Here is a 27,803-nt window from a genome sequence, read left to right as displayed (position 1 = left end):
TCTCTCACAAGGCAAGACTGATTGGTCCAAAACACATAGCTGAAGTTTGTCCAAAGCAAATGGCTATGGTTGATCATTGGTCCAAACATCCTTCTCAGGCTGCTTAGGTTCACCTAGTGGGCTGGCCATGAGACTTCTCCCCATGAGCCTCAGCTGGTGCTGTAGGTCCACCTGGTAGCTTCTCAACTGGAGGGTTTTTGGTTTTGTGTTGTTTTTTGTTCTTTTAGCTTTTCAATAAGAGTTGGCAGAGTTACTCTGGAGGAAGGAATGTCGGATGGTGATGGTGCACACCTTTAATGCCAGCACTGGGAAGGCTGTTGGGTGTTCTGTGTTGCATGGGTCGGCCAAAGAAAAAGGTCATTCTAAAATGAATTTTTTAGGCCTGTGTGGCAGCAGGGAGGTCTAGCCTCTGATGGACTGAACCTTGAACAGCTGTACAAAGGCATAGTTATTGATTGCTGCACAAAGATTTTCTTGGGTAAACAAGTTCCTCATACCAAAGTCTCTATATGTTTTTCTGAAGGAAAGCATCACACCCCAGCTACTTTAGTTCTTATTATGTTTGCAGTACCCAATAATCCAAGAGCTGTGATGTGCCAGGAGTGTCTTGTGACCAAAGTCATCCAAAGGCTCTAAAGCTGCTTCAGAAAAACAACTCTATAAATCACAGAAAACAATCACGGATTTCCACCAAGATTTATTTAAGGTTAAAGTACAACTATTCTGTCCTAATGATTACCCTATATACAGTGAATCTGTTAGATTCCTACAACAGGAGGCAGAAACAGGCGGATCTCTGAGAATTCAAGACAGGTCTGTTCTACAAAGAGAGTTCCAGGACAGCCAGGGCTACACAAAGAAATCCTGTGCCTGACTCTCCCCCCAAAAGATGGTGGAAGCAGCAATGAAGATGGTGGGTGACTCAAGAGGGATCTGAGTGGTTGGTACGAGCACCAGTCAAGGCAGCCACACCATTTATAATGAGATCTGATGCCTTCTTCTGGCATGCAGGTATACATGTAGAGTACTCATACATAAAATATAAATAAATAAGATTTGCTAAACACAAGAGTGATTTTAACAGATGCTGACATGCTTCCCCAGTGCCCAACACCTGTCTAATGCTCCAAGAAGAGATGGGTTTCTCTCATCTGTCTTGCTTCCAACTGGCACCTATTAAGTGCCCTAATGATCACCCTCACTCCCCAGCAGAACAATAGACTGGCTCTACCTTATTCAAAAGCCGTACTGAAACCCCAAGGACCAGCCAGATGGTCCTTGCACTTAGGAGGTAGAGCAAAGGGAATCTCTGTAAATTAAAGGCCAGCCTGGTCTACAGACCAAGTTCCAGGACAGGCTCCAAAACTACACAGAGAAACTTGTAGGGTAAAAGGGCTGGGCAAAGAAACCCACTTTGGCCCTGACACCTGGGTCAACTGAAACACAAAACCAACCAGTCCCAGAGTACCCTGACTCTGAACTCAGAGCCAGTGAAAGAAATACACTCAGGATCTGAATCCTGAACCACTGAAACACTTTATTCCTGAACCCAGAACCAAAGAAAAACATCTTGACTTAGAAGCCAGTGCCAAAGAAACACACTTTGTCTCTAGAATCAGAGCCAGTGAAAGAAATACACCCAGGCCCTAAAATTAGAGCCAAAAGGCTAAAAAGGACCAGTGAAAGAAACACAGTTTGCCCTGAAATCAGAGCCATCTCTGCCTCTAACCCACTAAACCAATCTCTGAGCAGGAAAATCTAACCAACCCATGACCAGAAAAACCTCTCCCTGGGAATACCCTGCCTGCAAGAAGCCTTATATCAGCCCTAATGCTTCTTCAGTTGCTGGCTTTCCTTTCCCACCTTGGCAGAGGCAGCCACTGTCCTGGACTCCTCCTTCCCAAACAAATCTTTCTCAGTAGAGTGTCCGGTGAAGATCTTCACTTGCAGGTGCAGATTATTACATTTCTGCAGGGGCTTCCCCTGTAGCAGACTGCAGGCGAAGAAGAACCGAACAGAGCTTAGCTGTAATGGCCCTCTCTAGGAGAGGAGCAGGATTGCTATATCCTGTAGGGAGACCAACCCCCACTACACTCCAGCTTCAGGTAGCCTGGCTTCCCAACAAGTCAGGACACTTTTGAAACTCCAGAGCTGTAACACTCACACTTGCTTACAAAACCCTGTCTAGAGAAAAAAAGACAGCAAGCAAGAGAAAAGAAAGGAACTCCGAGGACCTTAAACTCATTATGATAATAGCACACCCATTGGTGCCAGGACAGATCCAGGAATGAATAAATTAGGGGAAAAAGAGGTGGTACCCTGATGCTTGGAAACTTTCTCCATGAAAAGCTCTGATAATGTAGCAGCGGTAGAGTTTTTGTCTAGCATGCTGGAGATCCCAGGTTCAATCCCTAGTAGTGCATCCTCTCCCCATAATAAAATGACGGAAAGGAGATCTCTGAGGAGAGCTGGCACACGCCATCCCTTGTAACTCAGTCCTAATAAAATCTAACACCCTAGTCCTGCTCAGGGAAAAGGTGCCTCCATACTTTTCGTCATCAAATAAACTATCCGGGCTGCTTAGTTATTTGTGAATGGTATGAATAGAAAAGGATCCTATAAAATTGGTTAATAATTCTAGTGTGGAAGTCTTCCTAGCTTGTGGGCACATTGTACACCTGAATGTAGAGAGGTAGAAAGAGAACATTAGGGGGCTAGGTAGACATAACTCAGTGAGAGAAGATAACATGAAGAATAAAAGTCCTAGAGACAGATATTGGGGCTCAAGCTAAAGATGAGGGAAGCAAAGTAGCAGCGGGCCACTAGCTCTTACCACTACCTCAGGCTGAATGGGCTGATCCTGCTGTCTATCCTCATTGTGGCTGGAGAATGGATGCCTGATACTAAGACCTTGCTCCTGTCTTATATACTTCCCTAATGCTGGGATTAAAGGTGTGTGATCCCAGCTGCTTAGATCACCTTTGTGTGAACTGTTTCTCTTTAGGACTGGATTAATCTTGTGTATATCTGGGTGGCCTTGGACTCACATAGATCCATCTACCTCTTAATCCTGAGTCCTAGGATTAAAGTGAACCAACACCACCTAGCTTCTGGATGCTGGGATTAAAGGTGTGTGCTCATTCCAACTTAACATTCTCCTATAATTCTTATTTAACTGGAGTATCTTTTAATGTCATGCAGTGGTTTTTCTATTTATGCCTCTCTGGGTCTTGAAAGTGTATAAAATATACAAGTATATAGGAATAGCTACCCAGAAGTGGAATCGTTAGTTGGTCTTGATAACACAAACCTGTGGTCCTGGCTCAGGGTAGTGTGAGGTAGGAGAATTGTTTTGTTTTGTTTTTTTTCAAGACAGGGGATCTCTGTAGTTTATGAAGGCTGTCCTGGAACTCACTCAGTAGGCCAGGCAGAGATCTGCCTGTCTCTGCCTCCGGGAGTGCTGGTATTAAAGGCGTGAGACACCACTGCCAAGCTGAGATAGGAGAATCTTGAGCTTCCAGACTGTATAAGCAAGATCTTAAAAAAAAATTAAAAATAAAAATTTTGATTAAGTGCATTTGTGTGTGGGTATATGTGCATGTGCTGGTGGAGGCCAGAAGAGAGCGTTAGTTTTCCTTTTCTTTCTGTCTTTGTTTTTTGGGTTTGTTTGTTTGTTTTGAATTTTTTTTTTGCGGTGTTACAATGCAATAATCCTTTCTCAGAGTTACACCCCCAATCCCCCATCTTTTTTTTGTTTGTTTTGTTTTTTGTTATTTATTGACAAACTCTCTGAGTTTAAGCTTAAACTCAGGGCAATCCTCCTGCCTCCCTCCCCGCGCCGAGTCCTGGGATTCCAGGCTTGAGCCACCACTCTCAACCAACTAACAGTAGGTTTTGGTTGACACACTTCCTCTCCTGAATACTACCTCTGCCGATTGATTCTGCGTGGCAGGCAGTATCCGCAGAGCCACTCGCCTCCAGCTAGCTGCGGCGCGCTGGGGGCGTGGCCTGTCAGTCCCCGCCCCCCTCTGCGTGCGCACGTCCCGCCGTCCTCGCGCTAGCCCGCTCGGCTAACGCGGCGCTGAGGGAGTCCCTGACGCAGAGACTGACGGACCTGCCAAGCGGCAGAGGGTGAGTGGTCCGCACCGTTCCCGGCCTTGCCCGCCCGGGTCCTCGCTTGCCAGAAGCCTTCCTCCAGAGCTCTGCTCGGCTGGCCCTCCGCGACTCGGCCGCCAGCCTGAGGGGACATCCGGACGAGGGGGCGGCCGGAAGCGGGCTGAGGCCGGCGATCGGGAGACGGGGGTCGGGGAGGGGGCACCGAGCGGGCCTCGAGCGTCAGGTGAGCCCGAAACTGCATGTGCCGCGCCCTAGAAGACTTTTGACCTCCGCACCCAAGCGTCGTCTGGTGTCCCCGTGGGACCCAGCCCCTCCCAGCGTCCCGAATGCTCTTGAGGAGGTGACTCCGGGGTCGAAGATAGTGCAGCCCTGGAGCCCACCTGAGGTCCCGGAGGAGCCCCGGGCGTGGCGGCCTTCTTGGCCCGCTCTCCAGTGACTCCCCTTGTTAGGAAGATCCTTTAGAATCACTGTGGGGATTTCATGAGTGATCGATCTCTGGTGCAGAATGCAAGACTGGGAGGACTCAGCCTTAGATGCAGCCAGTTGGTCTGGACGGGGAGGTCACCTGTCACCTCCAAAGCACAGGGCTCTAGGTGACTTAATTGCCCTGTAAAAACTGCCAGGACCGCCTTACACAGTGTTTGCACAAGGGCTGTCTGTGTCATGCCATTTAAATTGGTTTTGAAGGACCGGTTGTTGTGACTAGTTGCTGTTGATCCTTACTGTTTTCTATTGCTGGCGCCACAAACTCAACAAGAGGGAGTGTGACCCAGGGACATAAACACCATATAATGCTGTCCAGTTGAGGGAGACCTCCTGTCCTTCAACCCTTTCTCAGCCCTTATGTTTTCCCACCTTTAAAATGAGATCATTTAGAGACCGGTGAAGTAAATCGACTAACATCCCACTGGCAAGGTAATGGCACGGATGATCTCTTAATTCTAGTGGCCTGCCTGGACGCCCTGTGTTCTTTCAGATTAGACATTGGAGATTAGAAATGGTTGTTTAAAGGCTGGGCGTTGGTGGCGCACGCCTTTAATCCCAGCACTCGGGAGGCAGAGGCAGACATATCTCTGTGAGGCCAGCCTGGTTTCCAGAGCAAGTGCCAGGATAGGCTCCAAAGCTACACAGAGAAACCCTGTCTCGGAAAAAAAAAAAAAAAAAAAAAAGAAAGAAAAGAAAAAAAGAAATGGTTGTTTAAGTGGTCATACTGGCCTTAAGCAGTTCAGTCATGTAGAAGGAAATAAGCCTATCACAGGTTTTGTGCTTTTCTATTTCTGGTGTGGTGCTATTTATAATAATTATTATAAACTTTATCATATATAATGAATAATAATTATTACTAATACAAACATTTTTTGATGGTGGAGGTTGAACATCATGAGCACATATTTAATCACTGAACCCTCAGCCCTGCCTAGTGCTTTGTATTTGAGAAAAGGGATCCTTGCTATGTCTGGGATGGCTGAATGTGATACCCTTCTGCCTCCATCTCCTAAGTGCCCCAGCCTTAACCATCTTTTTCCTTTGGGACAGGGTCTCTGTTAAAATTATTTAGCCCTTACTGTCCTTAAACTGGCTGTGTAGGCAGGCTTCAACTCACAGAGATCTATTGCCTCTGCTTCCCCAGTGCTGTGATTAAATGTGTATACCATCATGCTGGGAGCTAACTGTATGTTTTGATTGCAGGATTATTAATGCTTTTAGTTTCTTTGAGGAGTGAAAAGTGTTTATTCAGAACTTTTTTTTTTTCTCCAGAATCATCACAAAATGTAATCTTTGCTTGCTAGGAGTTGCCAGTTCAGTAGGACATTTAATCAGTTCACTTGATAAAATTGGTAAACATTGTCTAACACAGTGCCTCAGCTAAAACACTGATTAGGGTGTGACAATCTGTGAGCCTTGGAAAATTGCATGCTCGGTGAATGACCTGATACTGCTGGGGACATGAAGAGGAAATCCTGTGGTTCCTCCATATTTAGACTTGAGTTCCTTTTTTCTTTGCTCAGGGCAGTCAGTTGAGATGCTGTTGAGTCACCAGAGTCAAAGAGACAGAGAGATTTTCTTACTTGTTAAAAAATTATGAGTGTTCATGAGAGCTTTCATATTTTCCGGCTTGTAGAAGTTGATTCTTCTTCCACTGTGAGTTCTAGCAGTAAAGCTCAGATCAGGTGGTTAAGCTTGCACATTTATGAGATGAACAGTCTTGCTGCCCAAGAGATTTTTTGTTGTTGTTGTTTTTTTGTTTTTTTCAAGACAGGGTTTCTCTGTGTAGCTTTGGAGCCTATCCTGGCACTCGCTCTGGAGACCAGGATGGCCTCCAACTCACAGAGATCCACCTGCCTCTGCCTCCCGGGTGCTGGGATTAAAGGCGAGCGCCACCAACGCCCGGCCCAAGAGATTTTTTTAAAAAGATGTATTTATGTTATGTATGAGTGCTCTATCTACAAGTACACCTTAATGTCAGAAGAGGCCATCAGATCCCATTATAGATGGTTGTGAGCCACCATGTGCATGCTGGGAATTAAACTCAGGACCTCTGGAAGAGTGGCCAGTGCTCTTAACTGCTGAGCCATCTCTCCAGACCCTGAAAGAGATTTTTTTTTTTAATTAGTTATTCTGTTGAAGTCTTAAAATTTGAGAGGGAAGGAGGATACCGTATGGGAGTTGGTTCTCTCTTTACACTTACATGGTGGGCCCCAGGAATCAGTCTCATACTTGGTGAAAAATACCTTTACTCACTGCACTCTGACTGGCCCTATTTTGCTTTCTTTTGAGTCAAGGATCTCTGTAGCCCAGGCTGTACTTGAGCTGGAGATCCTCCTGCTTCAGCTCCTTGAGTGCTGGAATTCCAGGTGTTTGCCATAATACCTAGTTAAAACATGTGTTGCCTTTTTATTCTTGAAAAAAATTAGATTATTTTTACATATATGTGTACCATATATGTGACTAACACCTGCAGGTACCTTGCTGCTTTGACCCTAGAATTAAAGGATGACTGTAAGCCACCATGTGAGTGATGGGAACTAAACCTGGGTCTTCTTCAATAGCAGCAAATGTTTTTAACCACTGAGCCATCTCTCCAGATCCTATTCTTTTATTTGTTTTTAAAGACAGTCTCACCTGCCTGGTCTAATATATGCCTGGAACGCCATATATTAGACTGGTTTCAAACTTGCAGGGATCTTCCTTCCTTTGCCTCCTAAGTATTGGGATAAATGTTTTCTTTCTTTCTTTTTTTGAAACAGGGTCTCCCTCACTATGCATGTATTCCTAGTTAGCCTGAACTCACTTAGATCTGCCTCTTTTGCCTCTCCGGTGTTGGGATTAATATGTGTACTACCACACCTCACCTAAGCTTTAGTTTTTATATCAAAAAAGGGTTTTTTTATGCCAGATGAGTCTTAGCTGGGTTGTACTGTTATCCCAGCACTCGGGAGGCAGAGGCAGGCAGATCTCTGCTTATTGATCTAAGGATGGGGGTTTACTAAAATCATCTGTTTTGGTAAATCTGAGATTGGGGCTGGGAATCAGTAGTTTTTAGAATGTGATTATATTAACTAGTCCCTCTGGAATAAAGTACAGGCTGGGCAGAGAAGGTAATGAATTGGAAGATTTATAGAGGTAAGTTGATGGGCTACAGGAGCAAAGTAACAGCAGAAAAGGAACAAAAAGGATGGTCGCTGGGTTTTTTCAACTGTGCTGTCAGTTTGTGTGCAAGAGGCCAACCAAGCAGATGTTACTTCTTTCTGCCTAGGGGGAAATTAACTTTTTGTCACATGCATGGATTTCCTGGGAAGGCCCAGGAGTATCATGAGCCTAATTATTGACATAGTTTTCAGTAACTTTAAAAGGGTTTTAGGGAAGAACAGCATAACCAGACTGCTGCTTTGACCCTATCTTTTGTGAATGCTCCCAGCTTTTCTTGACTTTTTTTTAGTTTTAGGATACTGGTTGTACTGTAGTTTTTATTTACTCCCACTTTTACCTGAGATCCCAAACTACTTTTTTCTATTTTTGTTTTTGATTTTTTTGGAGACAGGGTTTCTCTGTGTATCTTTGGCTGTCCTGGAACTCATTCTGTAGACCAGGCTGGCCTCGAACTCACGGAGATCCACCTGCCTCTGCCTCCCGAGTGCTGGGATTAAAGGCGTGCGCCACCAACGCCCGGCCTTTAAACAACCATTTCTAACACACGTCTTAAAAAAAAAAAAAAAAACAATAATAATAAATAAATAAAAAGCTCACTTGGCAGCACACATCTACAATCCCAGTGCTGGAGAGGTGGAGATAGACAGATTGCTGGAGTTTGCTGGCCAGCCAGTCTAGCCAAATCTGTGATTTCCAGGCTGAGGGAAAGACCCTGTGTAGATGGAAGTTTCTGTCCTGCTGGGTCCTACAGATAGATGTTCAGTTCCAAATAAACATACAAAAGCTTATATTAATTATAAACTGTCTGGCCTATTGCTTAGGTTTATTACCAAAAAGCTCTTACAATTTAAATTACCCCATAATTCTTATCTACGTTTAGTTGTGTGGCTTGGTACCTTTTCTCAGTGTGGCATTCTCATCTTGCTTCCTCTTTGTCTGGCTGGCGACTGCTTTTCTGCCTTTTCTCTTCCCAGAATTCTCCTAGTCTGGTAGCCTCGCCTATACTTTCTGCCTGGCTACTGGCCAATCATCATTTTCTTAAACCAGTATGAGTGACAAATCTTTACAGTGGACAAGAACATTATCCCACATCAATCCTGTCTCCAAAAAAAAAATGAGGTGGAGAAACAATTGAGGAAGATACTTGATACCACCTCTGACCTTCACATGTACACACACATACACACACAAATACATACACCTACATGCACATGTAAACATATGAAGGAATGTGGGTGAACAACTAGATAAATGGAGTGCATAGCATGCAGACAGTGACTTTGAGTGTCCATAGCCTCTCTGAAATTTCAGCCCCGCCCCCCCAATTTCTCTGGTTGCCTTGGTTGTCCTGGAGCTCCATCTGTAGACCAAGACTGACCTCAAACTCACAGAGATCCACCTGCCTCAGCCTCCAGAGTGCTGGGATTAAAGGTATGTGCTACCACCACTTGGCTATAGCTTATTCTTTCTAGTGGTTAATCTGCCCAGTGTCTTTGAATTTTTCTGTATACATGATTGATTACACCAGTAACCATTGTCATATCATTTCACCTTTACTTCATCTTTTCTCTCCAAAAGAGGTCTGGGATTAGGACTGAAGTGTTCACTTTAATTCTGTGATTATTTTCACTAGAAAGTTCTGAAACTACCCAGGAGAACGGGTAGAGCCACTGCCTTGGAATAAAATATGCTTCTCCCATCCTGGAAACTCTAAGGGATTCAGGGGCCCTGTGACAAACTGGTCAGAAACAAAGGTGTCAGAACCAGGGGGTGGATGTTTCTTTTTTTTTTGTTTTGTTTTGTTTTGTTTTTGTTGTTGTTTTGTTTTGTTTTAGTTTGGTTTTTCGAGACAGGGCTTCTCTGTAGCTTTGGAGCCTGTCTGGGAACTTGCTCTGTAGACCAGGCTGGCCTCGAACTCACAGAGATCCTCCTGCCTTTGCCTCCTGAGTGCTGGGATTAAAGGTGTGTGCCCCCCACTACCCAATCCAGGGTGGGTTTTTTGTTGTTGCTGTTGTTGTTGCTGCTGTTATTTTGTTAAGGGGTCTGCTTGGTGTCAACACAACTCACATACCAAATCAATGCAGATGACAAAAATTTATTGTAATCAAGCCATTACTGATGGATGAGGGCCACAGAACAGACTCCGGAACTGAACTGCCACACCAAGCCAGAGAATTACAGAATAATATCTGTGCCAAGTTACAGTTATATTTTTCCACAAATTGGGAATCAAAGATATCCCTATGTATTCCATCATTGTCAACTGGCATAGAATATAAGCTTTTCAGTCCAGCCAACTAGATTCATTTGTTCATTTTGTTGTTAGAAACCATAATGAGCCGGGCATTGGTGTCGCACACCTTTAATCCCAGAACTTGGGAGGCAGAGGGAGGTGGATCTCTGTGAGTTAGAGACCAGCCTGATCTACAAGAGCTAGTTCCAGGACAGCTTCCAAAAGCCACAGAGAAACCTTGTCTCAAAAAACCAAAAAAAAAAAGAAAAGAAACAACCATAATGTCTTTAGAGAACTAAAGATGTATAACATTGGGCTGGAGAGATGGCTCAGTGTTTAAGAGCACTGACTGCCCTAAGAAAGGACCCAGGTTCAATTCCCAGCATCCACATGGCAGCTAACAACTGTCTGTAACTCAAAGATCTGACACCCTCACACATACATGCAGGCAAAAACATCAATGCAAAAAAAAAAAAATGTATAACAGGCTGGGCTGTGGTGGCACATGCCTTTAATCCCAGCACTTGGGAGGCGGAGACAGAAGGATCTCTGAGAGTTCCAGGACAGGCTCCAAAGTTACAGAGAAACCCTGTCTCAAAACAAACAAACAAACAAAGCGTAGCAGACTATTTCTATTATTTAAGGAGGAGGTGGGTCAGCTATTGGAAGGTCCCCAGCTCCCCTAGGGCTTGGGAACATGAACTTTGTTTCACCCTACAGGTAAAATGGAGTCTGAAGTCAAAATGGCAGTACTTAGGATAAGGTACTTTTGCCTGTTCCCAACTGAGAACAGGGAAACTCACTCTGTAGATCAGACTAGCCTTGGAATTCACAGAGAACTGTCTGCCTCTGCCTCTTGAGTGCTGGGATTAAAGATTTATGCCACTACATCCATAATGGTTCTAGCTGTTATGCCATTCTCTATAAGGATTCTACAAACTATGTATATCTTAAAAATCTCAATGTCACAATAGTATATATTCCCAAATTTTAAAGGAGTTGACATGTAAAGTGCATATGCCCAGTGGTAGAAAGATAGAGGAGCAGAAATGTGAGCCCATTTTGTGTGTATTCAAGAATCTAAGCTGTGCTAAGTGGTAGCACTGAGAAATTGTACAAAAGACAATAAAAATCTGGCATAATTAGTACTAGGAGCTATCAGTCATCTTGGGAAACCCAGAACAGACAATTGTTGTAAGATTTATGATTATTCTTTGCTGCTCCTCTGTGTTTTGAGGAGTCAGGGAAGTTTTAAGAGCTGAGAACTAGAAGCAAAGCCACAGCAGGTCAGGTGAAAGAAAGAGTAAAGCGGGAAGAGGCCAAAGGAGATCTATAGAGGAGCATTCAGGCTGGAGTAGAACCCTCATGCTTGCAGAAAGAATGCCACTAATAAATAGGGGTTATTAACCTGAAATTCTGGATTTGTAGGTTAACTTTATAAAGACCTATGCTTACTCACAGATAGAATAAGGAACTTCTTTTCCTATGGGGGAAAAAATGTGATTTGACCTGGAGCCTTCATCTAATTCTCGGCACAATGAAAAATGTCAAATGATGGTGAACCTAAAACACCTCGTGCATGATTACCACCCCAAAGGCCAATCTTATCCCTACTACACCTTCATAAAGTTTCTACTATAAAAATACTGTTAAAAAATGCTTACTCTAAAAGAAAACAAAACTTAAAAATGTGTACTTTCATAAGGTTTGGTGTGTATACCTATAATCCCATCAGCTGAGTGGCTGAAGCAGGAGGTTAGTAAATTCTAGGACATTCTGGATTACATAGTGATATCATGTCATAAACTAACAGGTTTACTCCCTAGCTAGCTATTGGAGGCTGTCCTGGAACTAGCTCTTGTAGACCAGGCTGGTCTCCAACTCACAGAGATTCACCTGCCTCTGCCTGGCGTGCACCACCACCGCCTGGCTTATTTTCTTTATTTCTGTAATTAGATTTTGTGTGTGTGTGTGTGTGTATGAGTCTGTACATATAGTGATATCTGTGCAAGTGTCCACAGAGGTCAGAAGAGTATTAAATTCACTGGAGTTCCAGGCCTTACGTGATTGCCAGGAAACTTTCTTGGGTGCTCTGGGAGAGCACAAGCACTCTTAACTGCTGAGCCATCTCTTTAGCCTCTCTGGGATTCATCTTGTTATTCATTCATTGTTCTCTGCATCAGCTGTTTGAGTATGCCTCAATTTTGAGACTGTCTCTTAATTCTGGAAACTATTCATTCAACAAACTCTTGATTATGTGTATGTATGCATCATGGCATATGCAGGAGAAACTTGAAGTACTGTGATTGATGTTATAAAGGACTTACTAATAAATTTGCTTTGGAAATACTAAGTTACGCAAATAATTTAGCTAAAGGAACATTGCCTTCTGGAAGACAAGTAGTGTACTGACCAGACTTGTTAGAAACTGTTAGGGTTACTGACTTAAAACCAGCCATTAGGCCTATCAAAGAACATATTCAGGGGTAGCTCAAGGGCGGCAGCACAGGGCCACAACCATCAACAAGTTCTGGTCTACCATTAAGTCTCCCAAGCTCTTATCAGGAAAAGTATAATTCTGCCAAGTGGATAAGATAAACCTGGGTAACAATTTCAAAAAACAATACTTGCATACTTTTTGTGCTACCACCCCTTCTGGTGTTCTTGAGAAATAATTCTGGCAATATCAAGATAATTCTGGTAGTATCTTTGCTATGTAAATCTCCCACCTAAGTGGCCAGACTTGTGGTCTCTGTTTAAATTGTTCATATTGTATGTGGCCTGGGAGCAGAACTAAAATAGATTTAAGTATGACAGTGTATGTGGAATGCATAAGTCCAAGGTGTATATAAATTAGTAAAGTCTTCTATTTGAGGCCTCTCCTCTTTGGACATTAGCAAAGCCAGGCTCTTGCTATTAAAGAGCTTTTCCATTATTAATCTGTACGTGTGTAGAGTGATTTCTCAGGAGACAGAAAAAAATGAGTTGTAATCTAGAAACCATGTAAACAGGTAAATGCTGTTACAGAGTACAAGCGTTTTTAAAAGGTCATATTTAGCCTTACACTAAGTAGGGAAGCACTTCACTGCTAATATGCATCTCTAGTTCTTTTTAACTTTAGATGGGATCTTAGTAAATTTCCAGGCTGCCCTTGAATTTACTTTGTGGCCCAGGCAAGCTTTGAACCTGCCATCTTTCTGCTTTCACCTCCCGACTAGCTAGGATTACATACCTGAACTACTATCAATTGTCACTCCCCCCCCCCCCCCCGAGACAGGGTTTCTCTGTGTAGCTTTGGAGCCTATCCTGGCACTTGCTCTGGAGACCAGGCTGGCCTCGAACTCACAGAGATCCACCTGCCTCTGCCTCCCAAGTGCTGGAATTAAAGGCGTGTGACACCAGCGCCTGGCCAATTGTCACTTTTATATATATACAACATGTACTTTTGATCATACCTACTTTCCTATCACCCCAACATGTTCCCCACTTTTTGTTTGTTGTTTTTGAGATAGGGTCTTACTATGTCTGGCCTGGAGCACACTATGTAGACCAGGCTACCCTCAAATTTGTGGCAATCCTTTTGCCTTAGCCTCTTGACTGCTGGGATTACAGTTATACACCACATCTAGCTTGTTCTCAGACAGTCCGGTTGATCTCAGACTCCTATCTTCCTGTGTCAACCTTGTGAGTTTTAGAATTACAGGTATGTGTAATCATGTCTTGCAGCTTGACAGTTTTAGAACTCATTTAGTTCCTTTCTTTTTTCCTTTCTTTTATTTATTTATGTATACAACATTCTGCTTCCATGTATATCTGCACGCCAGAAGAGGGCACCAGATCTCATAACGGATGGTTGTGAGCCACCATGTGGTTGCTGGAAATTGAACTCAGGACCCCTGGAAGAGCAGTCAGTGCTCTTAACCTCTGAGCCATCTCTCTAGCCCCCTCATTTAGTTTCTTATAACTGCCTTTCAGAATTGTTACTACAAAGAGTAGAAACTCGGAGAAATTAAGTAGCTGTTCCTGAGTTGTTATGTAGTATAACCAGGGTTTACTCCTGGTTGTGAGCATTGAAAGCCAGGGCTTTAACCACTGCCAAATCCATGTACTGCCGCTTGTCCTCTGTGTAGCCAGTAGACTTCTCAGTTGGCTGGCTGATTTTAGCTAGCTTTATTGAGTGCTTACTAGTGGTGAGGCTTTAGAGATCATTACTCAGTGACCAGGCTGGTCTTGAACTCATAGAGATCTGCCTGCTACTCACTGCCTCCTGAGTGCTGGGATTAAAGGTATGCGTTACCACTGCCCAGCCCATTTCAGCTTGTGTGTTGTTAACAGTACACATGGTGGACCGCTATGCAAGGAGGATGTTTTAGCATATGCCTGCTATTAGATTTTGTGAACTCATTTTCTAGAAACTTTCAGATGGAGGGATTCCATCTTCAGATCATAGGATAATGTAACATGATATAAATACTGAAATGAGTATCTAATGGTCATATACTGCCTTCATGCAAACAGCAAATGACTGTTGGGTTGGAAAGGCATTCTGAGAATCTATGAGTCAGGAAAATAACACAACTCTGGAAATTTTTGGTGTATATCAAATGATGCAAAGCAGCAGCCTGTTATCTCTTCCCCTCAATCCTGGAAAGTATCATTGAAGAGTTGAAGTGCCTGGAAAGCTTTCCTAGAAATCTAGTTGAAGGTTCTTCTGCTAAGTAATCTCTGTGTCACTATTACTTTTTCCTTTTAAATATGATTATGAGGTATGTTTCAAGTAATTTTTTGCTGACAGTGAAAATTATAAATGATTATGAATTTATCCTAAGTTTAGTTGAGGATATAAATTATTCCACAGAATATTTGCCTTGTATGTGTGAGGTTCTGGGTTCGATCCTCAGCAATAATAGAAGTTTGATTGGGTTAAAGTTCATCACTGTATGTTGACCCATATCTGAGAATCTGTTTTTAAAGATTTTATTTATTTATTATGTATACAACATTCTGCTTCCATGTATATCTGCACACCAGAAAGGGGCACCAGATCTCATAACTGATGGTTGTGAGCCACCATGTGGTTGCTGGGAATTGAACTCAGGACCTCTGGAAGAGCAGCCAGAGCTCTTAACCTCTGAGCCATCTCTCCAGCCCCCCTGAGAATCTTTTTAAAAAATACTTTTTTGTTTTTAATTATGTGTGTGTGTGTGTGTGTCTTGAGTGTGTTTGTAAAATATGTGCAGAGGTCAGAAGAGGATGTCAGATCCCCAGGAGCTAGAATTATCAGTACTTGTGAGTCACCCAACATGGGTGTTTGACTCTGAATTCAGTTCTTACCAAGAATACCATGTGCTCTTAGTTGCTGGGCCATCTCTGCAGCCCCTGGAGGCTTTTTAGCATAGAAGCTTCATGAGTCTATACTGTGGTGTGTGGCTCTTCCTATGGGTCATAGTTGTGGTATGTAAATCAGCCCTTATTTGATGAGAGAACGCAGTTGATGATTCCACTCCTAGGGACTCTTGGTGCCTTGTTGATTAAGATGGGAAGTAAAGACATAAGATGGAAGTGCGCTTCTCAGGCAGTTCAAGTATAGGGCTGTGCTAAGAAATTCGCCCCTTTTACTCTCCATCCATTAGGTATTTAGTACTAGAGAAGTACTGCCACAGATGCAAAGCTGTATAAGATATAAACCAGCTATTGGAGTTACTAGATCTTGTTTTAGGAACATCATGGTTAGGAAGTCTTTGAATAATCCCTAACTCTGTATGCCCCAAGGAAGCATGGACAGAAACAAGGTGAAATATGGAAGGCAACGGTTGATGAAAGTTTTGTCCTCTAGAGATGCTGATCTATTTTATTTTTCCCTATCCTTATACTTTCCAAGCAGCATACATTTTCTTATTTATCTATTTATTAATAGATTTATTCAATTTTTCAATTTTATGTGTGTTTTGCCTGTATGTATGTATGTTTACCACATACAGTCCTGGTCCCTGCAGGGGTCAGAAGAGGGCATTGGATCCCTGGAACTGGAGTAACCGGTGGTTGTGAACTGCCATGTGGGTACTGGGAATTGAACTCTGGAAGGGGGAGCAAATGCTCTTAATTAAACTCCAGGCATCTCTCCAGCCCCACCAACATACATTTTTAGAAGTAGATGGGACTGCTTAGACTTGTAAGTAATCAGTACACAATTGGCACATAGATTTTTTTGGCTTTTGTTTTTTGAGACAGGGTTTCTCTGTGTAGCTTTGGCTGTCCTAGAACTTGCTCTGTAGACCAGGTTGGCCTCAGCCTCCTGAGTGTTTATATTAGAGGCATGTGCCACCATCCCTAGACTGGTACAGATTCTTGTAACTAGATCTTCTGTTTCTCTCAATTGCTATGGTAACTAGTGCTATAGAGATGTGGAGACCCTATTGTGACCTCTAGTGTAGATTCTCCCAGAGCCTCTTGATTGTCCACCAAGGCCTGATAGGTCTGGTTGCTTCTCCCCAGGCACCAAGTGTTGGGGTGTGCCACCTCCTCCTTTGGAACCACTTTGGGTTGCCATCTTAGAAAAGCAGACCTTACAAAGGAACAGTCATCTTGGATTGCATAACCTAAGTGACCCAAGGTAAGTGTCTGAGGAACAGCAGGTAGCCGCTCTCAATCTTTGTGTGCATGTATGTGAGTATGTTCATGTGGAAGCCAAAGGTCAACACTGAGTTTTGCTTATTCTTTCTCCACCTTGGTTGTGTTGTCTTGTTTGTTGTTGTTGTTTGTTTTTTTTAGACAGGTTCAGAGTTCCCTGGCTGTCCTGGAACTCACTCTGTAGACCAGGCTGGCTTCAAACTCACAGAGATCTGCCTGCCTCTGCCTCCCAAGTGCTGGGATTAAAGGTGTGCGCCACCACTGTCTGGCCCCACCTTAGTTTTTGAAACAGGTTTTCTGACTAAACTTGTTGCTCATTGATTTGGCTACACTGGCTGGTCAGTGAGCTCCAGGGAGCTGCCTTTCTCCTCACTCTCTGAGAATTGAGGTTACAGAGTGTCATTGTTTTTCTATGTGAATCATGTGGATCTGAATAGAGGTTTTCAGTGATTTTACTCACTGAACTCTCTCCTCAGCTCCCAGCTCTTTAAATGGAAGCTTAAGCACTCATGTCTCAGAAATCATAGGTCATGCTTTCATCCTGAAACAACAAGCTGTGACTTAATACCTTCATGATATGAATAAATGCAGTGTGGTACAGGGGCTCAGCAGTTAAGAACACTGGTTGCTCTTATAGAGAACCCAGCTTCAATTCCCAGCACCCACATGGCAGCTCACAACTGTCTGTAACTCCAGTTCCAGGGGATCTGATAACCCAGGGGATAATGACATCAGTGCACATAAAATTTAAAAAATTCTATGTGGAAAAGTGACTTAGACTGATACAGTATCCAGATCTGTCATACTTGTGACACACTGCTCTGTCCTCTTTTTTGCCCTGCACAAATAGTTTCTAAGGCCAGAAGAGGGTACCAGATCTCATTACAGATAATTGTGAGCTACCATGTGGTTGCTGGGAATTGAACTCAGGACCTTTGGAAGAGCAGACAGTGCTCTTAAGCGCTGAGCCATCTCTCCAGCCCCACCCGCCTCTCTTTTAGGTTTTTTTGAGACAGGGTTTCTTTGTGTAGCCTGGCTCTCCTGAACTCACTCTGTAGACCAGGCTGTCCTAGAACTCAGAGATCTGCCTGCCTCTCTCTGCCTCTGCCTCCCAAGTGTTGGGACTAAAGGTGTGTGCCACCACCTGCCTAGCATTTTATTTGTTTATTTATTTATTTAGATCAGAGCTTTTTCTTTGTTTTTTTTCCCTCAGAGTTGTCACCATGTGCACTTTATTGAATCCACTATAGACATATGTATGAAGGTAACAGTTGCATATTGTAGGGTAAACAAATGGGTGGGGTGGGAAGTTGTGTACTGTGGAACACAGGGCAGGACTAGAATCCAGAATGTGCCACAGGTGGTAGAGATAATGCAGCTGATGTTCAGGTATTTGGCAGTGGAGGCATAGGCAATGAAACCTAGGCAATAGGCCTTGAACAGGGACCAGATCGCATGGTCAGGCACAGAGACCTCTCTGGGCATGTTGATTACGGTGGTTCTCACAACAGCTCAGTTGTGGGGTTCCCCTAGCTCAGTCACCCTGTACCCCTCTTTGATTGTCTCATAGCTTGGGGGAAGTCCAGCAATGGTGGTTAAGAAGGCTTGGGAGTTATGGCTCATGGTATTGACTCAAACAATCACCCCATCTAGAGGATGGCTGCTGCTACCCTGGCTCTGTAGGCCCACCTTTTCTCCCAGAGCTTTTCCTTAATGGATATCTAGGGATGACTTTTTTCCCCTCCTACAGGGAAATTGGTACATAGGCTTTGTCCTTTAAAAAAAAAAAATCATTCTCAAGTAATTTTAGAATTCAGTCAGGGCTCTATCTGTATTCTTCTTATGATACTAGAATTGTTTTCTTCTTGGTCTAGAGGTTTGTTCATACCAAACAATGTTAGATGGTAGTCAGGAAGCAGGAGCAAGTTCACTGTGATTTCATTTATTGTAGGAAGGCTGGCTCCCTCCCTTCCTTCCCATCCTGCTGTGGGGCTGTGAAAAGTGAACTGAATGTCTCACACATGCTAGGCAAATAGGAAGGCTGCTTACCAGGACTCCTGATTACTTCAACAGTCCTTTCCCAGCTCCTTCTCTGTGTGTTTACCATTGCATCATTGGTGTCTATTATTTGTACATGCTAGAGTTGAGGACACTCATTTTCCTCAATAATAAAAAAAAAAAAGTGCTGTGGAAAGAGCCTAAGACATCCTGAGCTGATATCACTTATTGAGGATTCTAAAATCTAAAAGGATGGTGCCTCAAACTCACAGAGATCCACCTGTCTCTGCCTCCCGAGTGCTGGGATTAAAGGCGTGCACCACCACAAACCAGCGGATGGTGCTTTTAGATTGTTTTTGTTACTATTTTTGAGGCCAGATCTCTATGTGTAGTTTAGGTTGGCCTTGAACTGCCTCACTGCCTGTCTCCCCCCCTCCCCCCCCCCCCCCCCCCGTTTCAAGATTATAAGGCTGCACCAATACACCCTGATTATTTTTTTCAGTGCTGGGGGTAGGACCTCAAGAATGCTAGTAAAATATGCTGCCACAGGACAAACCTAGCCTGTGCATTTAGCTTTCTTGCTATTTACCCAGATTTGCAAGGGTGTTTCATAAATCAAACTAAATTTTTGTCACTGGAGTCCTTACATTTTCAGGATTTCCTGCCTGGTCTTGCTCTTCATCAAGAGGTTATAGTCATTTATTCAGGGAACTGTGGGATTGAACTTCTACAAATAAAAATGAAGAAAGCATGACGCTTGTGTATCAGATTTCCTGAGGAACGGCAGTGCCCGAGTTCAGAGACCTTGGGCCATTTATTATAGAAACTCAGAACTGTTTACCTAGATAATATGGTTTCCTTAGGGTGTTTCGAGGCCCCTGTTATCAAATGTCTGGTTGGGTTAGAGCTAATCTATCTCCCTATTGTCCCCAACACCCAACACAGCTAACATCTAGCTGAGCCAGCATTGAGGAGAACCTATAGTGGGCATTCTTTCCTGCCTTGGTCACATGTCTTACCTTGAAAAGAACAGGTATTGCTGATTTCTCACACTGGTGCAAAAGGGCTGAGTTTTCTGGTATGACGTGTCCAGAATCATATGAATTAGTTGGGTTTCTCATACTTCCTTACCGATTGTTTCACAATCACCCAGCTGCTCTTTCTTATTTTTTGTATTGTTTGAGACAGGGTCTCGAGTATCTCAGGCTGGCCTTGAACTCATCTGTATCCAGGGATGACTTTTGATCCTCCTGCCTCCACCTCCCAAGTGCTAGCTTGTGCTGTTATGCCCAGTTTACTGAACCCAGTTGGGGATTGAACCCCAGGGCTTTCCCAGTTATTCATTCTTACCAACTTTCTTAATAAGAAATCAGCATTTGAGGCAGCATTACATTTCATACAAGATTTTCATGTATGGTATCTCATTTTGGTCCTCATAGCATATTTGAGAAGATAAGGCAAATTTTGGGCCAAGCACATACCTTTAATCCCAGCACTTGGGAGGCAGAGACAGGCAGATCTCTGTGAGTTCAAGGCCAGCCTGGTCTACAGAGTGAGTTCCAGGGCAGCCAGGACTGTTTTGAAGAGAAACCCTATCTCAAAAAAAAAAAAAAATCATGTTGTAAAAGTGTACATAATTGTCAATTAAAACTTGGAAAGTAAAGACAACAGAAAACTAGGTCTGAAATTAAAATCAGATCTCATAGTAGTTTATTTAGTGTCATGACACCCAGTTACACACCCAACACACAACTTTCATTTAGCTTGTATGTATGCCCAGTGAATTCTGTATGTACATTTTAACAGTTATAGCTCAGATTGGAGGCTCCATAGGATGCTGTACTGTGATGTTGGACTCTGATGAACTGAGTCTGGGGAAAATCTTGATCTGCCATGTAGGAAGCTTCTGGTTTAACTGGGGGCAGCCACATACAAGGCAGGATGGTACTAGATCTGTATAGGAGTGAAATCTTGAGCCATAGACAGCCTTCTAGGAAGGAGGCAGGGGACTCAGGGATGGTGAGAAGCCTGATGCCCAGCAGAAATCGGTTCAAAGAGGGAATCATGATCAGGTCTTGGTAAAGAATGCTTGGAGCAGCCATTTAACCTCCCTATGCGTATGGAATAATAACAGTGACTCATATTGTGGCTGTAAACTCACTGTTGCTGAGTGTCACTACCCAGTGAGGCTTACAGCATTGTTCTAATGCCAGGGAGCAAGTCACCCTGCCATTCCCTTTCTTTTACCTGAGCTCAGTAACCTGCTTCTTTCCTTCAGTGCAGAATGAATACCAGAAATCTTTATTATTCTTTAGATCATCAGATGGGAAATTACCATGATATATGGTCCTTAGGTTACATTTGTGCCTGCCAGCAGTGCTCTGAATTACCTGGCCTTGTGAAATTTGCTGGAGCAGTCTCTGTGAAGGAGAGTTTCTTTGAATAACACCAGTTACTTCAGAGAGTCCTAATGTGCTTTACCAGGAGCAGCAGCTTTGAGGTGGATGTTCTAGATCTGCTGCATGGGCACCTCTTGCTGGAAGTCTCTGTCATAGGAAGTTGTGCTTCACTCATATCAAGTATTAGAATAAAAACTGGTTGCTGATCAGGAAAACAGCTGGCAGGATGAGAATTATGGAGTAACAGTCCCTTTTGTTTTTAAAGGAGGTGGGGTTAGGGTAGGGCACAGAGTGCTCTTTCTGCTACAACTTGTGGTAGCAGAAGGGCCAACAACTGACTTCCTGTTGACTAGTTCAGGGCAGATCTTAGCTAGTTTGCTTATACCAACCAATTCCTATGTCTGTGTTTCATCTTTACCCTTTCCTTCCCTGCATTTCTCTCCTTCCCTTTTCCCTTTTTTCTTTCTAATAGCATAATGCTACATAAAAGAAACAGCCAGTTGGCTAAGTTGTCTATCAAAACCATGAATGAAGAGTTTTCCAAATTCCCTCCCTGTCATTGTTCATGTACTTATATGATGATCCTCAATGGGCAAGTGCTCTATCTGTACAGTGCTGTGCTGTTTATACATAGTTATAGTCAGTGCTTTGGATTCTTACTTGTTTGTTTGTATTTATTTAGGTTTCTTGAGACAGGGTTTCTCTGTGTAACAGTTCTGGGTGTCCTGGAACTTGCTTTGTAGACCAGGTTGGTCTTGAACTCACAGAGATCTGTCTGTCTCTGCCTCTCTAGTTTTGGGATTAAAGGCAAGCACCACTACCTCCTCTCAGATTTTTTTTCTTTTTAAACGTAGACTATTCTGTGCATGATCAGTTTGTTAGCTTGTCAGGGCGGTGCTAGCATTCCATTGTGTACTGTCCTTTTAGTAACTCAAACCTTTATAATATGTCTATTTATTATTATGGTACAAATTGCTATGATCAATTTTTTAAGGAGTGATTCTAGAGTGTACAGGTCAGCAGAGGATTTGGAAATGTAGTCTTACAGAGATTGAAGATAAGTGTTTTCACTGAGGCAAGGTAACCTCTTAGTATCATCCTACATGGCCACTCCCTTGAGGAATGGTGACTAGGCAACAAGAATGGACACAGGTTTCTCCCCTAGCAGTAACCCATGTTAGCTGAATGTGGTAATTGAGCCTTCCCTGAAAGGAAGCTTTCAGACAGCTTGAGGACTTGGTAATCTTCAAAGGGAAATAAGTAAATTGTACTTGGAGTTTAGAAAACTGTTAAAGCCATAGCAAGTTATTAGTATTATTTTATTTTTAAAAATACATACTGTAAAAATAAATAAATACTTACTGTAAGTCAGGAGGCAGCAGTGGTGCATCTAACCCTGAGCTGCACACCTACCTCAAAGGCTGTTCTTATAATAACCTAATTGTCTGGATTGTAGAAAATGCTCACTAAAGGAGTACTAATTGAGGTAGAAAATTAAGTTTCCCTTGACCCAATTTGGCCAGATATGGCTCTAGAGTTGGAATTTATCTTTATGACTGGCTTTATTATTTGATGATGTTATATCACACTGTTCATCTGCAAAGTTCCCTTATGTACTGTGTAAATAGAAATCTCCAGAGATTGAGGATGAAACTGTCATATTATGGGATTGTATTTCCCTTGCTGACGAAATTTCAGCCCTGAAGTAGGCAATGGGAGTTGATCAGCTACCTTTTTATTCCATGCAGCCGAGTGAAGTACAGAATAGGGCTGGGGACAGTTTGCATTGAAGACACTTGAAGGTGTCTCAGGCTTGTTGAGTTGTTCTGTTCTACAATGGAAATGTTGGGCACAGCCTGGCTTAACCAACTCTAGCCAACACTGCTTCTGTTCCTTTCACCTGGCAGCCCACAGGCAGGACTGTATGGTAAAATGGAAAGCCTTGCATTGTTTAATAAGATGAAAGTTCCTGCAGCCTTTTTAAAAATGTAGCTTTCTTTTATGTCTTTAGTGGCTTTTTATTTGTGTATAATTTCAGACATGCAGAGGAAAAAAAAAACCGATAAGACTAGTACAAAGAGCTTTTGTAGCCCAGTGGTGGTGGTGCACACCTTTAATCCCAACACTCAGAAGGCATAGGCAGGCAGATAAGTGTCAGAGCTCAATGCCAGCCTGGTCTACAAAGCAAGTTTCAGGACAGCCAGAACTGTTAAACAGAGAAACCTTGTCTGGGAAAAAAATAAACAACAAAAAAATTAAAAAGAACTTTTGTATACCTTTTACCCAGACTGTCAGCATTTTATCTTATTTGCTTTCTTCACATGGATGTATACTACATACATTCTTCTGAAGTGCTGAGAGTAATTGCAGACAGCATGCCATTTACTTCTGAATGTCAGTGTGTATTGCCTAAGAACAAATTCAGCATCATAATTCTGTTACCTAGCCCACTGTCCATCTTCAGATCTGTCCATATTCTGAAATGGTCCCAGTAATGGCAGAGCTTTGTTGTGAAAAACAGTCTTGAGGTGCAGAGGTGTCTCCTCAGTTATGTTGGCTTAAAGCCAAAAGACATTATTCAGTCACCAATTCCTTCTGTCTCTACAGGACCAGAGTGAGGGCAGCAAGAGCTACTCAGCAACAATGTCTTCAGAAGTGGAGACCTCGGAAGGGGTAGATGAGTCAGAGAAAAAGAACTCTGTGGCCCCAGAGAAGGAAAATCATACCAAGTGAGTGATAGCAACTGGCTGCTTCTCATTGGGAGGGTCCAGCACCTGTTTTGCCATCTGCCCGCATGCCAGTTCAGTCTGTCGGTGGCACTTGGGAATGCCACAGCCCTGAGCTGTGTAGAGCCTGGGATGTTTGGTTGGCACTGCAGGGCACTACTGTCCAGCCTGGGCTGTTCCACTCTCTGGTTTTCTGTGTTCTGTTACCCAAGGAAACAGGCCAGGCCAGATAGGAGTGCTGAGTCAGGGTTTCATAATAGTCATCTTTCTCTTCTTCTTCTTCTTCTTCTTTTTTTTTTTTTTTGGTTTTTCGAGACAGGGTTTCTCTGTGGCTTTGGAGGCTGCCCTGGAACTAGCTCTTGTAGACCAGGGTGGTCTCAAACTCACAGAGATATGCCTGCTTCTGCCTCCTATGTGCTGGGATTAAAGGTGTGTGCCACCAATGCCCGGCATCTTTCTTTTCTTAAAAACCAAGTAATACCAGGCATGGTGGTGTGCACCCCTGATCACAGGCTAGCCTGGTCTACAGAGCAAGCCAGTACATCCAGGGCTACATAGACAAACCCTATCTTGACAGTCAAGGAAAAAAAAAAAACCTAAGTGGTTTTTCACCTGGGCTAATGAGGAATAATGAGAGGAAAAGCTGGTTCCTTTTCCTTTTACAAGGTCATCTCCCTACCAAATGTGGAATCTGAACTCTGTTCTAGGTCAGGGCTTTACTTGCTAATCTCTCTAGGGCTCAGAATACTGGCCCTGATCTGCGTTTTTCCTAGCCTTTCACTAAAGTCCTGTAGTTGGCTAGGTTATTTTTTTTTTTTAGAAGAACAGTGATTTTTTTTAAGGTTTTATTTATTATGTATACAACATTCTGCTTCCATGTATATCTGCACACCAGATGAGGGCACCAGATCTCATAATGGATGGTTGTGAGCCACCATGTGGTTCCTGGGAATTGAACTCAGAACCTCTGGAAGAGCAGCTAGTGCTTTTAACCTCTGAGCCATTTCCCTAGCCCCAACAGGCAGATCTCTTGAGTTTGAGTTCTACAGAGTTCCAGAATAGCCAGGGCTACACAGAGAAACCATGTCTTGGAAAAACCAAAAAAGAGGAGAAGGAGAGAAGAAGAAAAGAATACAAAGCCAAGATCTTGGTTCTTGTCTCTCCACTGTCTCATCTTTTCACATCTGGGCCCATCCACATAATATCCTGAGGAATTGGTCCCTCATTGGGAGGAAGGCAGCTTTCTGGGCTGAATTAAGTCTTGTTTCTTCAGCCACTAGGTGGCCACAGAAGCCAAAACATCATGCATTTGGGTGCTCTCTCTCTCTTTCTCTCCTGTCTCCAACCCCTCTCTCCATAGTAATAATCTTCATGCCCCCTGAGTTTTTGTGGCAGATTATCACATTTGCCTACCTTGTGCTGACAGCGCTCACCTGTTCATGCTGGACTGGTGTCTCTGCAGTTCCAGCTTCCAGTTTGTATCTGGGGTCTAAACTGTCTTTTTCCCTTTAATCGTTTTTGGAGAACTGGAAAGGGCTACTGTCTCACACACAACTCATTTCCACAGAATGGCAGACCTCTCTGAGCTCCTAAAGGAAGGGACCAAGGAAGCACACGACCGGGCAGAAAATACCCAGTTTGTCAAAGACTTCTTGAAAGGAAACATTAAGAAGGAGCTATTTAAGGTTTGTGCCCTCAGTCAGATGGGGTTGGAATCTAAACTTTAATAAGGGATGGGAGATGGGGTGGCCTTAGTTGGCTGGGAAGTTGCCCTACAACCACTCTAAAGTAGAAGCTGCTGGGTATTTTTCTTGGAGGTGGTCCAGATGGGCTCTAACCCTGGGTCCTCCAGCCTCAGCTTTCTGAATATGGGGGATGAAAAGTATGTGCCTCCACGACCAGACATAAATTTTTATTTCCTGGTGTTAATCATGGCTGCCCTAGCCTAAATGAATTAACAAAAATATGTTTGTAAATATTCAGTCTTTTCTTTAAGAAGCTACAGAAGCTTCCTAGTTGTGTTAAGTAGTACACTATATAAAAAAAGGCATCAGAGGGTCTTTGGAACTGGACAAAGTGGCTTTTGTCTTGAGCTACTCTTAAAACATAGTGAATTAAAAAAAAAAAAAAAGAAAAAATCTGGGTAGTGGTGGCAGCACACACCTTCAATCCCAACACTGGGGAGGCAGAGGCAGACAGATCTTTCCTTGGTCTAGGACAGCAAGGACTACACAGAAAAAGCCTGTCTTTGAAAAACAAAACATGGTGGGTTCTAGAGCTGCTGGCTCAGTTTATAATCTTCTCCCACAATCTTCCATTGCCCTCACAGCTTGCCACTACCGCACTTTATTTCACATACTCAGCCCTTGAGGAGGAAATGGACCGAAACAAAGACCACCCAGCCTTTGCCCCCTTGTATTTTCCCATGGAGCTACACCGGAAGGAAGCACTGATCAAGGACATGGAGTATTTCTTTGGTGAAGACTGGGAGGAGCAGGTGAAGTGCTCCGAGGCTGCCCAGAAATATGTGGATCGGATCCACTATGTAGGGCAGAATGAACCAGAGCTGCTGGTGGCCCATGCTTATACTCGTTACATGGGGGACCTTTCAGGAGGCCAGGTGCTGAAGAAGGTGGCCCAGAGGGCACTGAAACTCCCCAGCACCGGGGAAGGGACCCAGTTCTACCTGTTTGAGCATGTGGACAATGCCCAGCAATTCAAGCAGTTCTACAGAGCCAGAATGAATGCCCTGGACATGAATTTGAAGACCAAAGAGAGGATTGTGGAGGAGGCCAACAAAGCCTTTGAATATAATATGCAGGTACTGGGTACAGACCCTGGATGCATGAACTTGATCTTTTAGCAGTAGAATCAAAGCCAGAGCTTTCTTGAGAGGCTATTTGTAGCATGACAAATGAGCTCCTATATACCCTAGAGAAAGATGAGGGAACCAGTTAGCCATCAGAGAGCATGGGGCCAGTGTGTAGCTCCCAGATGGAGGCCTGGTTTGAGGCCCATGCCTATTACTGGAAAGGGCAAAGCTCTAGCATTTGAGAGGTCTGAAAATAGAACTATCCCCCTCTTTCTCGCTACAGGTTTCTAGGATTGATAAATGGGTAATTTCCTCATTTAGTAGCAAAGAAAGGAAAAATATTTAGTATGGAGCCAGATTTAATTGGAAAGTAGAGTACATTTTATAAGTCTTAGGTAGGTAGGGCTGATCATGCAGAAGCCATTTCTGATTCCAGAACCCCATGTCAGCCCTCAGTGTCAGAACAGCAGCAGTCAATTGAACTCCCACTAAGACTTGGTTTGATGTTCAGCTGGTCCTGATCAGGTGTATCTAGGCTGTAGCTTCTCTATGGGTGGTGAGTAGGTTGCAAATTCTGAGTCTGCCTAGTTCGTGGATAGCTCAGTTGATTTCTGCTCCTCAGATATTCAGTGAACTGGACCAGGCTGGCTCCATGCTGGCAAGAGAAAACCAGGAGGACGGGTTCCCCATGCACGATGGGAAGGGGGATGTACGTAAATGCCCCTTTTATGCTGCTCAGCCAGACAAAGGTAGGTTGTGGGTCCTGAGCTAACATTCTGGAGTGGGTGTGTCATTGCCCTCCACTGATGCCATGTCTCCTGTTGTGCTGCATGCAGGTACACTGGAAGGCAGCAACTGCCCCTTCCGGACAGCCATGGCTATGCTGAGGAAGCCTAGCCTCCAGCTCGTTCTAGCTGTCAGTGTGGCCCTGGCTGCTGGACTCTTGGCCTGGTACTACATGTGAAGGACCTGTCCTGTCATTTGCATCCTACCTACCCCAAGTGACCTATTCCATCCCTATCTCCACCTCTAACTAAACAACCACCTCAGGTGACTTTTTTAATGCTGGGTTCGAGAAAACAAGCAACCAATAAAAGCCAGACACTAGAGCCTCTGCGTAACAGCATCTTCTCTGCCAGCCAGGTACACACCAGGCACAGGCTGCACTACTAGTCAGACTTGGACTTCTGATCTGGCAGTGCTCCACGATTTTTGCCATTTTGGAGGCCTGGGTGCAT

At 43.7% G+C, this 27,803-nt stretch overlaps 1 protein-coding gene across 2 annotated transcripts; it reads left to right on the top strand.

Moving 5' to 3' along the window:
- The first annotated feature begins 4,019 nt into the window (after positions 1-4,019).
- Hmox2 (heme oxygenase 2) lies at positions 4,020-27,674 on the top strand. Of its 2 annotated transcripts, XM_027423997.2 has the most exons (7): positions 4,026-4,131; positions 16,496-16,613; positions 23,635-23,756; positions 25,321-25,438; positions 26,083-26,574; positions 27,188-27,314; positions 27,402-27,674. In XM_027423997.2, the coding sequence occupies exons 3-7, from the start codon at positions 23,671-23,673 to the stop codon at positions 27,527-27,529; spliced, it is 951 nt and encodes a 316-aa protein (XP_027279798.1). In that variant the 5' UTR covers positions 4,026-4,131; positions 16,496-16,613; positions 23,635-23,670; the 3' UTR covers positions 27,530-27,674. The 2 variants fall into 2 exon arrangements, with proteins under 2 accessions (XP_027279797.1, XP_027279798.1); XM_027423996.2 differs by lacking the exon at positions 16,496-16,613 and having other exon boundaries at positions 4,020-4,131.
- Positions 27,675-27,803: the final 129 nt, after the last annotated feature.

Source organism: Cricetulus griseus, chromosome 7 (genome assembly GCF_003668045.3).
Source record: "Cricetulus griseus strain 17A/GY chromosome 7, alternate assembly CriGri-PICRH-1.0, whole genome shotgun sequence".
Lineage (NCBI taxonomy): Eukaryota > Metazoa > Chordata > Mammalia > Rodentia > Cricetidae > Cricetulus > Cricetulus griseus.
This window is presented reverse-complemented; position numbering and strand designations above follow the sequence as displayed.